General features: G+C 45.2%; 1 protein-coding gene across 8 annotated transcripts in view; it reads right to left on the bottom strand.

Annotated features, from left to right (window-relative positions):
- CLYBL (citramalyl-CoA lyase) overlaps positions 1–17,011 on the bottom strand; it is a 302,823-nt gene extending 285,812 nt beyond the window's left edge. For 4 of the 8 annotated variants that reach the window (XM_063697479.1, XM_055360010.2, XM_055360007.2 and 1 more), the window contains exon 1: positions 16,882–16,977. In XM_063697479.1, coding sequence (XP_063553549.1) covers positions 16,882–16,943 — 62 coding nt within the window. In that variant the 5' untranslated portion in view covers positions 16,944–16,977. Of the gene's footprint in view, positions 1–16,881 lie in introns of all 8 variants that reach the window. The other 4 variants (XM_063697478.1, XM_031001395.2, XM_055360009.2 and 1 more) reach the window with 3 other exon arrangements.
- Between the last annotated feature and the right edge of the window lie 9 nt (positions 17,012–17,020).

The raw sequence follows: 17,020 nt of genomic DNA, 5'->3' as shown, positions 1-17,020 counted from the left end.
GCCAGGGTTTATTATAAATGCAATAGGAAGGATGTGAAGCAGAGAAGTGAAATTAGACAATTTGTACATTTAAAAATGATTTGGAAGAAACCGCGAGAATACAACTTCACATCTACTAGGATGGCTGCAATAAAAACAATGGAAAATAGTAAGTGTTGGCGAGGATGTGGAGAAATCAGAACGCTTGTACATTGCTGGTGGAATGTAAAATGGTGCAGCCACTGTGGAAAACAGTTTGGTGGTTCCTCAAAAAGTTAAACATAGAATTACTATATGGCACAGCAGTTCCTAGGTATAAACCCAAAGGAACTGAAAACAAATACCTGTACATGAATGTTCATAGCAGCACTAGTCACAATCACCAAAAAGTGGAAACAGCCCAAATGTCCATCAACTGACAAATAAATTTAAAAAATGAGCCAGGTGTGGTGGTGAGTGCCTGCAGTCCTAGCTACTTGGAAGGTTGAGGCAGGAGGAATCATTCAAGCCCAGGAGTCCAAGGCTACAGTGAGCTATGATCATGCCACTACACTCCAGCCTGGGTGACGGTGCCACTATACTCCAACCTGGATGACAGAGCTACATCCTGTCTCTAAAAAATTTAATTTAATTTAAAAAATAAACAAAATGTAGTGCTACATCCATACAAAGGAACTGGTAAATGCACAGAGACAGAAGATAGACTGGTGGTTGCCAGGGGTTGAGGAGAGGAGGGAATGGGGAATGATCGCTCAATGGATACAGAGTTCTCCTTTAGGGCGATGAAAATGTTTTGGAACTAGATGGAGGTGACGGTTGCACAATATGGTGAATGTACTAAAACACCCTTGAAGAGTACACTTGAATATTGCTTGGAGGGGCACCCACACATGTAAACAATCCTTTTTCACAGGATTGTTTGCCACTAGGGTAGGGGCAATGGAGGCAAAAAGAAAAGGACAGATCCAAGAGATGTTTTTGGAACCAACAGGTCTAGATGATAGAATGTACATCTTAATATCTATGCTGGCAGCACGTAACATGAGAGGCAATGAGGGAACTCAGCCCATTAGATGGTCATTCCAAGAGTTCAAACCTGAATCTATAACAGTGGATGGGTATGCAGAATAATGGCCCCCAAAGATGTCCACGTCCTTATACCCAGTATCTATTGATATGTCAGGTTACATGGCAAAGTGGAATGAAGGTTGCTAATCAGCTGACCCTGAGTTGGGGCGATTGGCCTGGGTTATCCAGGTGGGGCCAACGTAATCACAAGGGTCCTTCTAAGTGGAAAAGGGTGGCAGAAGCAACAGAACCCGAGAGATGGCAGCAATGGGGAGAAGAATTCAGCCCACTGGGTCTGGCTTTGAAGATGGATAAGGAGCCATGAGCCAAAGAATGTGGGCAGCCTCTAGAAGCTGAAACAGGCAAGCAAACAGATCACCCCTAGAACTGCCAGAAAGAAGGCTCTCCATCCCTTTAAACACCTTGGTTTCAGCCCACAAAACCTAGGTCAGACTTCCAAACTGCAGAAGCATAAGTTAACAAATCTGTTAACAAATAAGTTAACCCTTGGTTAACTTAACCAAGGGTGTCCAATTTTTTTGGCTTCCCTGGCCCCACACTGGAAGAATTGTCTTGGGCCACACATAAAATCCACTAACAACAGCTGATAAGCTAAAGGGGGAAAAAAATCGCCAAAAAATCTCATGTTTTAAGAAAGCTCACAAATTTGTGTTGGGTCGTATTCAAAGTCATCCCAGGTCACATGTGGCCCACAGGCTGCAGGGACAAGCTTAATTTAAACCATCATGTTTGCGATAATCTGTTACAACAGCAATAGGAAACTAATACAATGAAAAAAGAGTTGGCACCTGAAGGGGAAAATCAACAGGCCTGGCAACAGATGGGGTGTGGGTGGGAGAGGAGAGGAGGCATCAAAGACGACTGGGAGTTCTGCATCTCGATCACCTTAACACAGGGAAGGGTGATAAAAGTCAGCGGAGAGGTTAGGGCTCTCAGGGATGAGACAGATGGCTGGCTGAGGTGTCCAGGGAAAGAAGGCTTCCAGGAGGAAGTGGCACTGATGACTCGAGAGTGTGGGGCATGGTGAGTGGTGCATGTGGGCCACAGGTAAGCGGCCTGGGGGGAAATGGAAAGATGGAGGATGGGTGAGGAGGTGCGTACATGCCACACTAAGGGGCCTGGACTTTGTGCGGCAGGTAATTGGAGGTCACTGGGAAATTTATGCTGTCCAAGGGGGTGGTCACCATGATCAGAGTACAGCGTTAGGAAGCTTAAAAAGTGTATTTATGTGTTAAGGGGCGGGGAGAAGAGGTTTAACGGTAAGGATTCTCCCAGTCCCCTGGTGCAGGCATGTCACCAGATTACCTGGTAAATTCCTGATGTTCTGCAGGACAAGTACACACTGCTGATTCAAACGCACAGCTTTTGACTTTGTCCAGAGAACATGAGGGGTGGCAGAGAGACTCCAAGCTTCTCCTATACCCGTATTCTCTTCCTGGTAGAGGAGAAATTCTCTCGACTGGCTGACTCCTTTGTAGTTGAGGTGTCTGCAGAAGACATTTTCTTTCTTTTTTCTTTCTTTCTTTTTCTTTCTCTCTCTCTCTTTCTCTCTCTCTCTTTCTTTTTCTTTCTTTCTTTTTTTGAGACAGAGTCTCGCTGTCACCCAGGCTGGAGTGCAATGGCAGGATCTCAGCTCACTGCAACCTCCACCTTCCGGGTTCAAGCGATTCTGCCTCAGCCTCCTGAGTAGCTGGGATTAGAGGTGTGTGACCACCACGTTCAGCTAATTTTTGTATTTTTAGTAGAGACAGGGTTTTATCATGTTGTGCCAGGTTGGTCTCCAACTCCTGACCTCGTGATCCGCCCATCTCGGCCTCCCAAAGTGCTGGGATTACAGGCATGAGCCACCATGCCCAGTGAAGGCATTTCTTAAAATGTACAGCACTTGAGAAGGGCTACACATCTGACATGAGCACTGCTTGTTTTCTTGGGCTCACTGGTCATCCCTGGCTGGACTGCTGGCTGATGGGCCCTAGAACAGGCAGACCCTATGAGAGCACTGTGGCTCTGGGCATTTGCAAGCCAGCTTGAGGGTTCCAAGTGAGCAGGGAACCCAAATGGAGCAGAAAAAAACTGAAAGAGGTGAGATGTAGGCCAAAATCAGGTATCCACTTCTGAGTCAAAATCAGACTAAAATTTAGGATATCTACCTTCTCTTTCTCCTGAGTTCTTTTAGGTTCTGCGTCTCCATACACCTGAATTATTTTAGAATCCTAACCCCTAGGCGCTGTGCTGTGTCCATCATAAGCCACTGGAACAAAGTGCCTGGTAGCACTCCCTGCTGCAGGCAGAGACACCATGAGGGTGCCGCCCCTTCTGAGGACCTAAAGGGTCAACACCACACAACCAAAAACATCTCCCTTAATGTCAGGAGAAGGCGGTAAAACCAATTGAGTGCAGGCTGTACCCATAAGTTTGGGGGAGGCAGAGCTTTTATCTTCAATCTCTGGTCAAATTGAGCTCAAATGGACCAAAATAACTTAGAGCTCAAAAAGCTATATATTTTGTATTTCTGAATTCCCCAAGGTCGTCTTACTTGAGGGCAATAATTCCTTTCTAGACTCTGGAATGTCAACTGGCAGGAAGAAACTTGTCCATCCTCCTTTTGATGGGTGAGAAAAATAAGGCACAATCTAGATAAGGGCCTTGAACAAGGTCAAGGGCCAACTGTGGGTCAGCATTGGACTTGAACCCCACAGTATCTATCCAGGAGCTTCCTGCTTACAGCAGAGTTAGTAACTTGATTTTAAACTTGTTTTTGACAATTGTAAGAAAAAATTAAAGAGCACCTGAGGATATTAAAACAATTCTGATTTTTAGGAGCTAGAATAAGTTTCTATCTTAATATGAACTAAAAATAGTTTCCTAAAAGTAGAAACCACCTGTCTTAGTCTGTTTATGCTGCTATTTTAAAAAGTATCACACACTGGGCTAATTTATAAACAACAGAAACTTACTTCCCACAGTTCTGGAGGCTGGGGAATCTAAGATCAAGGTGCCAGCCTTGGTGTCTACAGAGGGCTGCTCTCTGCTTCCAATATGGCGCCTTATTGCTGTGTCCTCACATGGCGCAGGGTGGAAGGGCAAGACTGGAAAACTCTCTCTGAAGCCTCTTTCCAATGATACTAACCCATTCATGAGGCACAGCCCTCATGACTTAACCACTTCGTACAAGGCCCCACTTCTTAATACCACCACAATGGGAATTAAGTTTCAACATGAATTTTGGAGGGGATACCACATTCAAACCATAGTACTACCCAGGAGTGATCTGTGACTGGCTAGTATAATTCAAAGAAATCCACTTTAGGCTTAAACTTAAACATCACATTTCTGTGCTCCACATAGAACATGCACTAACAATAGCCAAAAGGTGGCAGTGATACTCAAATGTCCATCAACAGATGGATGGATAAATAAAATATGGAATCGGCACACAATAGATTATTCAGCCTTAAAAATGAATGAAAATCAGATACCTGCTGTAACATGGATGCACCTTGGAAGATATTATGCTGAGTGAAATAAGCCAAACACAAAAGGACAAATATGTGAGTCTATGTATTTGAAGTACCTAGAGTAGTCAAATTCACAGCGAAAATAATGAGAATGGTGGTTACCAGGGGCTGGGTGGGGGGAAGGGAATAGGGAGTTAGTGTTTAATGGGCACAGGGTTTCAGTGTGGGAAGATAAAAAAGTTCTGAAGATGGATGGTGGTGACAGTTGTACAACAATGTGAATGTACTTAATGCCACTAAACTGTACACTTAAAGATGGTTAAAATGGGCCGGCCATGGTGGCTCACGCCTGTAATCCCAGCACTTTGGGAGGCCGAGGCAGGTAGATCACCTGAGGTCAGGAGTTTGAGACCAGCCTGGCCAACATGGTGAAACCCCGTCTCTACTAAAAATACAAAAAATTAGCCAGGCGTGGTGGCGGGCACCTGTAATTCCAGCTACTCGGAGGCCGAGGCAGGAGAATTGCTTGAACCCAGGAGGCGGAGGTTGCAAGTGAGTGAGATCGCACCACTGCACTCCAGCCTGGGGGACAGAGCTAGACTCCACCTCAAAAAACAAAAGTTAAAATGACAATTTTGTTATGTATAATTTACCAAAATAAAGAAAAAAAATCCACTAAATCTTTAGAAACACTCAAAATATTTCATTCCTAAATCTGTTCTTTTTTCCTTCTGCAAATTTATATCAGGCACTGCCAAGGATTGTTTTAGGTTCTGGATATATAATAGCAATGGAATAAACCAAGTCCCTGCTCTCATGAATATCTGGGGGCTGGGGTAGGATACAGGTGGACAATAAACAAATAAGCATGTGATATGTCTGGTGGAAATGGGGCAATAGGAAAAAATGAAAACAGCAGTAAGGGGACAGGGTAGTGCAGAGGCTGGTTAGCGGGGTGGAAGCTATGTTGTACAGGGTGGTCAAGGAAGACCTCTCTGATCTGTGACATTTGAGCTGAGACACAAAGGGACAGAGGGCTTCAGGCTGACGACACAGCCCAGAAGAGGAGGCCGGTGAGGCTGCAACATGGTAGGGAGAGAGGAGGTCATAAGGAGGGCTGGAGCACAGAGCTACTTCTTCAGTTTCTCATAAACTTTTAAAGGGACTGTTTATAGGTCAGTATAGAAATATTTCCTCTACCATCCATGTGTCTTTCATTTGCCTTAAAATGAACAGAAAAAACAACTCTTACATCTTCTGAAAGAGGCGTTCGTGAGGGCAGCCTGCAGACTGCAGAGACTGTGTGCATCTCCCATTGCTAGAGCGCCCTCCAGTGCCTCACTACGAAAACAGCACTTGGCATGGGGTTTTCTGTTTGCTGTTTTCATTTCCTAAACTTTTGTTTTTGGCCACAGAATAATGTGGGCATATCAACCTTCTTACAAAGAATACTGTGAGACTAAGTAAGAAGACAAGTCAAGTGTATGCTTTCAAACAAGCCTGAACTACTTCCAAAGTGGTACAAAGTATATGTGTGCAATGATGTTTTTAATGACCATATAAACTTTAAAAAGGTCCATAGAGAGGCCCTTATTAGGAAAAAAAAAAGTGCCAATTTTTAACGTGAACTGTGAGTTAAACAGTGAACCAGTCTTCCGCTAAACTAAGACCCTCATTTTACTGGGGGTGGCAACGGGACAATGAAGTAGCAAGTACTGCCTTTTACACTTTTCAATATTTGGGGTTCTGAATATTAATACTGAAAAGTGTCCTGCAAATACAGACACCAGGGTCATTCTTCCTTCTCATTTAGACACAGTGAGGAGAAACAGTTAAGACAGACTTGCTCACTCAAGTATTCTATTAAAATAGAATCTTTACTTTCTAAGGAAACTTTCATTCCTTTATTATATTATTATTATTACTAATTATTATTATTATTATTATTATTATTATTATTATTGAGACGGAGTCTCGCTCTGTCACCCAGGCTGGAGTGCAGTGGCATGATCTTGGCTCACTGCAACCTCCACCTCCTGGGTTCAAGCAATTCTCCTGCCTCAGCCTCCTGAGTAGCTGGGACTACAGGCATGCACAACCACACCAGGCTAATTTTTGTATTTTTAGTAGAGACGGGGTTTCACCATGCTGGCCAGACTGGTCTTGAACTTCTGACCTCAAGTGATCGGTCCACTTCAGCCTCTCAAAGTGCTGGAATTACAGGTGTGAGCCACCAATGCCCAGCCCATTCCTTTATTATTAAATAGAGCACCTCTGCCAATCTCAAAGACCTAACTAAGAGGATGTTAACATGTGGTGTAGCTCAGAAGAGGTTCATGGCCACTTACAGAAACACCCATGGGCGGGCCCAGTGTGACAGCCAAGGCTGTCGCGGTAGCCAACAGGCCTTTTTAGGTCTGGTGCTGCCGGTCAGGTGACCTGCGTGACAGTCTGTGCCTACTTCAGTGTGCATGGTTCTCCTAATGCAAGGAAATGGGACAGATGAGCCTCCAAAAGGCATACACCATCCAGGAATATATCGACACACCCTTGTGGAGGGTGATTTGACAGCAAGCATCAAAAGGCTTCAAATGTCTGTACCCAGCAAGTTCACATAAAGAAATTTACCTCCAAATACTTAAGGGTATCCACAGAGATTTGGGGATAGGAACATTTTTCTCTGCATTTCCAAAGAAAACCTGGAAACAGACTAAATGAACAACTGTGGTTATACACATACAAATATATATGTGCTAGAGTCATGTGGAACAACAGTGAACATCATCACTGCTCCTAGATTAACATCGTTAAACGTAAACAAAACATAAAATCAGCTGGGTGTGGTAGCACATGCCTGCAGTCCCAGCTACTAGAGAGACTGAGGAAGAAGCGCTACTGGTGCCCAGGATGTCAAGGCTGCAGTAAGCTATGATAACACCTGCGAATAGCCACTGCAGTCCAGTCTGGGCAACATAGCCGCACCAGTCTTAAAAAAAAAAAAAAAAAAAAAAAGCCAGGCATGGTGGCTCACACCTATAATCCCAGCACTTTAGGAGACCGAGGCAGGCAGATCACGAGGCCAGGAGTTCAAGACCAGCCTGAACAACATGGTGAAACCCCATCTCTACTAAAAATAAAAAATAAAAATAAAAAAATTAGCCGTGCGTGGTGGTGTGCACCTGTAATTCCAGCTACTCAGGAGGCTGAGGCAGGAGGATTGCCTGAACCCAGGAGGCAGAGGTTGCAGTGAGCTGAGATTGTGCCACTGCCCTCCAGCCTGAGCGACAGAGTGAGACTCCGTTTCAAAATAAACAACAACAAAAAATCAAAGCAGCTAAATTAACAGCTATTCTAAACCTGGTTTACGGTAGGGAGGATGGGGTGACAAAGGAAGGAAGGAAAGAAGGAGGGAATGAATCTCAAGTCTGCATCATTCAAGTGAGTTATTTAATTGATACGCTATAACACATTCAAGTAGCAACATGAAATAAACTAAACCTGTTTGAATTACAGTGGATTTAAATTCATACCCAAGTGACCTATATGAAACCACAAATATTATTTCCTTGATATCTTATTTATTGTCTAATAAAATTCTAAACCTCACAGGATCGTAAGCAATGTGTGGAATTAATGAGCAATTGTGTAACGGCAGAACACAGCTCCAGCTGCACTCAGGGTAGAAAAAAATGTTGTTTTTATAATTAACAACTTTTTATATGTTAAAAAATTTAATTAAACCTACTAATAGCTCCTCCCCAAGGTGCCCAGCTTGCTTTTCCGAGCCTTCTTAGAAACCTGCATTCCTAAATTTCAGCTACCAGCACTATGGGCTTCCTCACAGGGAGTCCCGCATAAAATGGCAACTTCTAAAGAGTGGCCACCACCACATTTAGTTAGGAAACTGTGCGACCAAGGCTGTTTTCAGAAAGTATATCAGTCAGACCGTGGCTGTTCCGAAGCTATCACTGGAGACTGCTGAGGCTGAGCAGTGTCAGCTGCCCTGAGGGCACTCCCCATGGATATGGGTCATGTCTTGGCACAGGCTCACCCACAGCCATGTCTATGTCCTCACCTTTGAGGCTTCAGGTGTGCCTCCTGAGAACACACTACCTGCAGATATCCTGTTATTAGCAACTGACTACCATGAAATATTTCTAGACGAATGAAGCACTCGTGCCACTCAAACATTCTGCAGAATACGGGCACTAAGGAGAGTTCCTTGCAAGGACAGAGTCTTCTCAGTGGCCACAGTTACTCAGTTGAGTCGGGTCAAGCATGTGGCATGAAACTATCCTCAACTTCCCTCTGGATCCATGGGACAGAGAGAGGGAGGGAGGGATCTCTGCAGTAAAGAGTTGATCTTCAGGTCCTGGCCTCCCCCTGACTCCTTGGCCTCTCCCACAGAAAGTATGTGGGTAACTCAATGTCCTCTAGATGGCTCTGGTCCACGGTAAAACTCTACCACAGGATAACGGTATGTAGGAGCACGAGCCCCACACAGCTGCAACAGAGCCAGAGGCCAAGGTGAGGCCGTTCAGCAGGCACGGCACAGCTGAGTTGTTGGCAGAGACCTCCCTCACAGCTACACCTGCCCGGGCAGGTGTAGCTCCCAATTCGGGCCCAGCCACCACAGCCAGTTCTTGCTCACCAGTTTGGCTGCTGCCCACTGGTTTTTGCTCAGGGAAATCTGATTTCCCACCAATTCCACTGTCCAGCCCAGGCATGTCCCCTACCCCTAGGCTACTCCTGGTCTGCATGATGTGCATACAACTGCCTTCCTGGTGTTGCCGCTCCCGCAGGGTCTCCTTCTTTTTTTCTCTTCAGCCCCACTCTCAGCAGTGGCCCTTCTTTCTCCATTAAAGCATTCTGAATACTCTCTCTCGGTTCTAGAATGGAGGCCATTCCAGAAGACTCTTGCTCCAGTTCTTGAACCTGTGGTCTACCATCTTGGACCACTGGTCTTTTTATTCTTTCTCCCAGCTTCTGTCAATTCCTTTCCTTCTGGGCTCTGTATCCTGCCCTGCACTCATCCCCTCCAACTCCATCCTCCTTCCTGTTCCTAATAAGTACCCGTCTTCATCCACAGCCCTTTACTTCTCCACCTCTATGGTGAATGGCCATCCTGGTTTGCTGGGACCTAAGGGGTTTCTGGGAACATAGGGCATTCCATGCTAAACCCAGGACAGTCCCAGGCGACTGAGAGGATTGGTCCCTCTGCCTCCCAGGGCCATTTAAAATGACTTTCTGCCTCACAATCCAAAATATCATTTTTGTTTACACATCCCATTTCTCACCATGCATTTGGGCAACTGAAGTCAACTTCTAATGATACCAATAAACATTTTAAAATATCTAACACTTCACATTGGCCTTTTAATACCAGTTCAAGTAGCAAAGAACACACATTCATCCTTACTCTGAGTGAGTTCTTTTTAATGTGAGCATTTTTCCATTTCTCAGTCATGTTTACCCTGCCTCCTTTTCAGTGAGGTTTCTCCCCTTTCTCGCTCACTGCTTCCACTGTTCTCTGCCTTTCTCTCCCCATCGCTCCCTCTTCTCCCACCTCTGTCCTCCCTTTGGGTCCCTTCCCTCCCTTTTTCCCTTAGTGGCCTCACAGCAGTACAGAGGGACAGTAGTGGTTGTCACGGTAACCTCAGGAGGCTTCAAAGATGAAGCCAACCCTACAAAAGGCCTACTGGGACCCTGACAGGTAACCCCATCCAGGCCCCTCAGCCACCTTCCATGGCCCTGCTGCTTCCTCACACACTGTCCCCTTCCTGTTGACCCAGAATCTCAGGTACTTAGCTTGTAGTTGTCGCCTCTCTAAACTGTCTTCATCTGGTTTTTTCTTTACCAGATTCCTCTCCACCATGGCACTGCAAAATGTGAAGTACCTTCCTGGCACATTCCTTGGCTGCTACCACTGAACACATACAGCCAGGGAGCCCTTTTTCTTTTGGAGTCTTATTATGAATACTTTAGAAAACAGAAACAGAGTATCAACATAAGAAATGAAAAGAGATTACAGGTATCAGAAATCTTGCAAAATTTGCTAGAGGGAATTAAAACAATCCTTAGAGGGAATTTTGTTATTATTATTATTATCACTATTTTTAATAGAGCTCTGCTCTGTCACCCAGGCTGGAGTGCAGTGGTATGATCACAGCTCACTGGAACCCCAAATCCCCACGCTCAAGGAATCCTCCCACCTCAGCATCCCAAGTGGCTAGGATCACAGGCACAAGCCACCACATCCACCTAACTTTTAAAAATTTTTTTGTAGTGACAGCATCTCACTATGTTGCCCAATCTGGACTTGAACTCCTGGCCACAAGTGATCCTCCCACCTCAGCCTTTCAAAGTGCTGGGATTATAGACATGAGCCACCAAGCATGGCTGAAAAGTAATTACTGAGTGCTTATATTTAGAAGTAGACCCCGGATGGGTGTGGCGGCTCACATCCGTAATCCCAGCACTTTCGGAGGCCAAGGTGGGTGGACTGCTTGAATCCAGGAGTTTGAGACAAGCCTGGGCAACATGGCGAAACCCCGTCTCTCCAAAAAATACAAAAATTAGCCAGACATGGTGGCTAATGCCTGTAGTCTCAGCTACTTGGGAGGCTGAGGCAGGAGGACTGTTTGAGCCTAGAATGTGGAGGTTGCAGTGAGCCAAGATTGCATCAGTGCACTCCAGCCTGGGTGACAGAGCGAGACCTTGTCTCAAAAAAAAAAAAAAAGTAGAAAGGTCTAAAATTAATTACCTAATTTCCACCTTAAAAAGGTAAAGGGTAAATTAAACCCAAAGTAAGCTGAAGGTAGGAAATAATAAAGATGAGACAGAAATCAATGAAATAGAAAACAAAAAAAAGAGAAAAATCGATAAAACGAAAAGATGGTTCTTTAAAAAGAGCAATACAACTCAAGCCAGAGTGATGAAATAAAAAACAGAGAAAAAAGAACTACAAATATCAAGGATGAAGGAGGACACATCACTATGGATGACACAAACAGTAAGGAGATGTCAGACTAGAGGCAGGGGTAAGGATTAACTGCAAATGGGCTCAAGAGAATTTGCGGGATGATAGAAATTTGGAGGGGGGCCTAACATTGGACTGTAGTGATGGGCCTATAAACTTACCAGAAATTATTTAATCACACACTTACAAAGGGTGAATTTTGTGGTATATACCTTTGTAGAGCTGTAAGAAAAAGGATAAGGAGTCAGCATGAACAACTCCAGGCGCGTGAATGTGACAACTTAGATGAAATGGACATAGTCCTTCAAAGATACAAACTACCAAAGCTTACTCAAGAAGAACTAGATAATCTGAATGGCAATATGTCTATTAAAGAAACTAAATTTGTAGTTTAACACTTTTTCCACAAAGAAAACTCCAGGTGCAAACATTTACAGGCAAAATCTTACCAAATTTACACAAATTGTTCCATGAAATAGAAGCGGGAACTCTCCAATACATCCTATGTGACCATCACCATCCTAATACCAAACCCAGACCAAGGCAATATCAGAAAACTATAGGCTAATATTCCTTACGAACATAGATACAAATAATTTTAACAAAATTTTAGCACATGCAATCCAAACAATACATCACAATCAGTGGGGTTTATTCCAGGAATGCAATGGTCAGCTTAACTTTTAAAAAGTCAATCACTGTAATTTACCTTATTAACACACTGAAGAAGAAAAGCCTTATGATCAACACAACAGATGCAAAAAAAATTTATAAATTCAAATCCACTCTTGATCAAAACTCTATGCAGGCTGACTTCAGCAAAAACTACAGAAAAAGGACCTTTGAAAATCCCATCCTCCATAAAATCAACAAGAATGTTGGCAAAAATTGTCAGAATAAACTTTTTCAGAATTCTAGAAATTAAAGACTTGCAGCAATATAGGGATCATTTATTCAAGAAAAATGGATGAATCTCAGTAAGAACAGCAATTGTCGTGGGGGTTTAGTTTACCCTATCCCTCTTCCCCAGCTCTGTGGTAGACTTAAAAATCAATAGCCCCCATCACAGTGAAAACCAGCAGCATGGCAGCCACTAGAGGGGGAAAGCCCCATTTCTGGAAAATGTCACTATTTGACCTGTCTTGCGGTTCCTTGGAAGACCCTACTTGTAAAACTGTCTTTAATTGACCTGACTCAGAGCTTGCACAGTGGGAACAGTATTTTCCCGGAGGGCATTTGTCCAAACAATCAGAAGTACTTATTTACCATCACAGCTACTTGAGATGGAAGATAACAGGGCAAACAACAGGCTAACCAAAACACTTAAAAGCAAAAATGGAGAACAAGATATCCATAGAGAGCTCTGAAAAGTTGTGACATGTTCCTGAGACTCTGGGAGGCCACGCACATGTGCAGGGCTGTATACCTGTTAAGGAAAGACCTTAAGTGCTCACGTCTAGCTAACCTTCAGTCTCTGTGGAAGCAGGACAAACTGTGGCTGAATGTTGAAGACATGTCCTGACACACACAGAGTCCCTCAGCAAAGACTAGGAGACTTACTGGTTCCAGGAATTTAAGGAAATCTTTGTCTAACTGTTAGACTACTAAGCTAACCAAGCAGAGACCTCGGTGGTTGCACATGACAAAGAATACAATGCAGAATTAGTTTATTAAAGTCACTAAGGAAACAACAACAACAATAAACCCTGGGAAAAGGGAGAAATCTGATTTCCAGAGTTGCCCCATTATATTACTTAAAATGTCCAGTTTTCAACAAAAATATACAAGACATGCAAAGAAAAGAAAGTATGACCTATACACACAGGAAAAAAGTAGTCAGTACGAACTGTCCCTGAGGAAGTCCGGATGTTGGACTTACTAATTAAATCATCTATTTAAAGTATGTTCAAAAAACGAAAGGAAACTATGCATAAAGAACTGAAGGAGTCCAGGTGCAGTCGTTCATGCCTAGAATTCCACTGCTTTGGAGGCCAAGGCAAGAAAATCATTTGAACCCAGGAGTTCAAGACCACCCTGGGCAACACTGCAAGACTCTGTATCTTCAAAAAATTTAAAAATTAGCTGGGCATAGTGGTGTGTGCCTGTAGTCCCAGCTACTGGGGAGGCTGACGCAGGAGGATCACTTGAGCCCAGGAGCTGCAGGCTGCAGTGAGCTACGATCTCACCACTGCACTCCAGCCTGGAGACTCTGTCTCTAAGAGAAAGAAAGAAAAAAAGAACTAAAGGAAAGTATGAGAACGATGTTTCAGTACATAGAGAATATCAATGAAGAGACAGAAAGTATAGAAAAGGGCCGGGCATGGTGGCTCATGCCTGTAATCTCAATACTATGAGCGACAGAGGCAGGCAGATTGCTTGAGCCGAGTTCGAGACCAGCCTGAGCAACATGGCGAAACCCGATTTCTACAAAAAAAATAGAAACAATTAGCCAGGTGTAGTGGCGCACACCTGTAGTCCCAGCTATTTGGGAGGCTGAGGTGGGAGGACAGCTTGAGCCCAGGAGGCAGAGGTTGTAGTGAGCCCAGATTGCACCACTGCACTCCAGCCTGGGTGACAGAGTGAGACTCAGTCTCCAAAAAGAAAGAAGTTCTGGATTAAAATGAAAATGATTTGAGCTGGAAGACGGAGGAATCAGCAAACCTAAAAACAGGTCGGCTGGGCACGGTGGCTCACACTTGTAATCCCAGCACTTTGGGAGGCCAAGGCAGGCGGATCACGAGGTCAGAAGATCAAGACCATCCTGGCCAACATGGTGAAAACCCGTCTCTACTAAAAATACAAAAATTAGCTGGACGTGGTGGCACGTGCCTGTAATCCCAACTACTCGGGAAGCTGGAGCAGGAGAATCGCTTCAACCCGGGAGTCAGAGGTTGCAGTGGGCAGAAATTGCGCCACTGAACTCCAGCCTGGTGACAGAGCGAGAGTCTGTCTCAAAAAAAAAAAAAAAAAAAAAAAAACAAAGACAGGTCAATTGACATTGTCAGCCTGAGGAACAGAAAGAAAATGGAACAGTCTCAAAGACCTGTGGGGTTCCATCAACTACACCAACATATACGCAATGGGAGCCTCAGAAAGAGAAGAGAGGGATAAGAGAGTAGACTTTTTTGAGAGAACAATAGCCAAAAACTTCCCAAATTTGATGTATACACATCCAAGAAACTCAATAAACTTCCAAGAGGATAAACTCAAACAGATCTACACACATCATAATAAAACCACCGAAAGACCAAGACAAAGAGAAAATCTTCCAAGCAAAAAAAAAAAAACAAAACAAAAAAAACTCATCACTTACATAGAACCCTAATAACATTAACGTCTGAATTCTCATTAGAATAATGGAGGCAAGAAGACAGTGAGATAATACGCTTTAAAATGCTCAAAGGAAAAAAAAATGCCAATCAAGAATCCTATATTCGGCGGGTAGACATGTCGAGAACAGAGCCAGTGTGCCAAGGCGGGTGAGGAGCACTGTGAGTTAACCCCCAGCGTACTGGCGTGGGGACTGTGTGTGCTCACTGCACCCGCTACTGAACAGGCCACAGACGCTGGCCCCCTCAAAAGGCGCCAGAAAAGGACCTTCTGGACCAGCCTGGATCCACTGCCTGAGCTGCTCCTCTAGGGCGAGGGGTGACTCCCCTGTGCCAGGGGCAGCGGAGGAAATGGGAAAGTGGGATGCATAAGACTAGGTGGGTCCTCCCATAGGACATGGGTGACTGAAGAGTCACAGTGCAAGAAGACGTAAGAAGTTCAGACCCAGGCCGGGCACGGTGGCTCACGCCTTTTATCCCAACACTTTGGGAGGCCGAGGCAGGTGGATCACCTGAGGTCAGGAGCTCCAGACCAGCCTGGCCAACATGGTGAAACTTCGTCTCTATTAAAAATACAAAAATTAGCCGGGCATGGTGGCGGACGCCCTGTAATCCCAACTACTCCGGAGGCTGCGGCAGGAGGCGGAGGTTGCAGTCAGCTGAGATGGCGCCATTGCACTCCAGCCTGGGCGACAAAAGCGAAACTCCATCTCGAAAAAAAAAAAAAAAAAAAGGAAGTTCCAGACCACCAGGCTGGCCATGGTGGCTCACGCCTGTAATCCCAGCACTTTGGGAGGCTGAGCCAGGTGGACCCCCTTGAGGTCAGGAGTTCGAGAACAGCCTGGTCAACATGGGGAAACTCTGTCTCTACTAAAAATACAAAAATTAGGCGGGGGTGGTGGTGCACACCTGTAATGCCAGCCACTCAGGAGGCTGAGGCATGAGAATCGCTTGAACCCAGGAGGTGGAGGTTGCAGTAAGCCGAGATTACACCACTGTACTACAGCCTACGTGACAGACCGAGACTCTGTCTCAAAAAATAAAAATAAATAAATAAATAAAGAAGTTCCAGACCAGGAGCCATACACTTAGTGTTTGAACCAAACTCTCTCATTACTGGTCATAGGGCTTTGAGAATCCTTAACCTTTCTGACCCTGTTTTTTCATCTTTATAAACATGACACCCAACTTCTTCACATGGTGGTCAAGGGAACCAAATGAGACCATGTATGTGCACGTACCTAGGCGATGGGCAAGTGCTAGACCAGCGGTTCTCAAAGTGTGGTCCAAAGACACCTGAGGGGGTCCCTGAGACCCGCTGAGAGGGTCTGCTTGGTCCTCCCTTTCCCAACTAATATCTGCATCTGCATGAGCCCAGAATTTCTTTCAAATATTTCCTTCAAAACAGCTGATATGAGACTCCAGCTGTCCTTTATTAAACCAAAGAAATTTTCAAAACTATAAAAACCATGAGCCAATCTTCTCACTTTTCTTTTGAGAAGTTATTCATTAAAGTGTTATTTGTATTAAAAGTTAATGGGTTTGTTATTAAGTGAATATTTTTTAAATTTCTGGTTTAACTCCTCATGCCACAAAAATCAAGATATAAGCAAAAGCTTTGGGGGGTCCTCAAATTATTTTTAGACGTGTAAACGGGTCCTGAGATCAAACCGTTTGGGAACCGCTGTGTTAAACGAACCGCAGGTGTTCTTCACCAGGCAAGCCGCCTCTCAGAGATAAAGATTGGCGCGTTCACGTTTGCCATTTGTGGGAGGCAGGCAGTTTTGTTTCCTGGGGCTGAGTCCAGGTAACTCGACCTAAGGTGTGTACCCATTTTCCGGGTGCAACAAGGGCCCTCCCAAAGGGAGGCGCGGGCGGCAGCGACCTTGGACGAGGTCGAGCCAGCGCGTGGGAGGCGCATGGTGCTTCCGTCCGGCTGGGTTCCCGTGAGGGCTTGGGGAGGCCGCGCCCGGCCCGCGGGGCTGCAACAGGAGCCGACCCGCGGCGAACCGGGCCGGGAAGGCGGGGAACGGGGACCTGCACTCACAGCCTCAGCAGCGCCGCCGCCGCAGCTCCGCGCGCCGCCCTCCGCAGCAGACGTAGCGCCATCTTCCCGACGCGCGCGCCCCGCCCTTTGCCCTTAGCCACGCCCACCCCACTTTCCACGCACCCACGGCGACACCGCC

This window comes from Gorilla gorilla, chromosome 14 (genome assembly GCF_029281585.2).
Source record: "Gorilla gorilla gorilla isolate KB3781 chromosome 14, NHGRI_mGorGor1-v2.1_pri, whole genome shotgun sequence".
In the NCBI taxonomy this organism is placed as follows: domain Eukaryota; kingdom Metazoa; phylum Chordata; class Mammalia; order Primates; family Hominidae; genus Gorilla; species Gorilla gorilla.
Note: the sequence above shows the minus strand (reverse complement) of the source record. Positions and strands in the feature narration are given on the sequence as shown.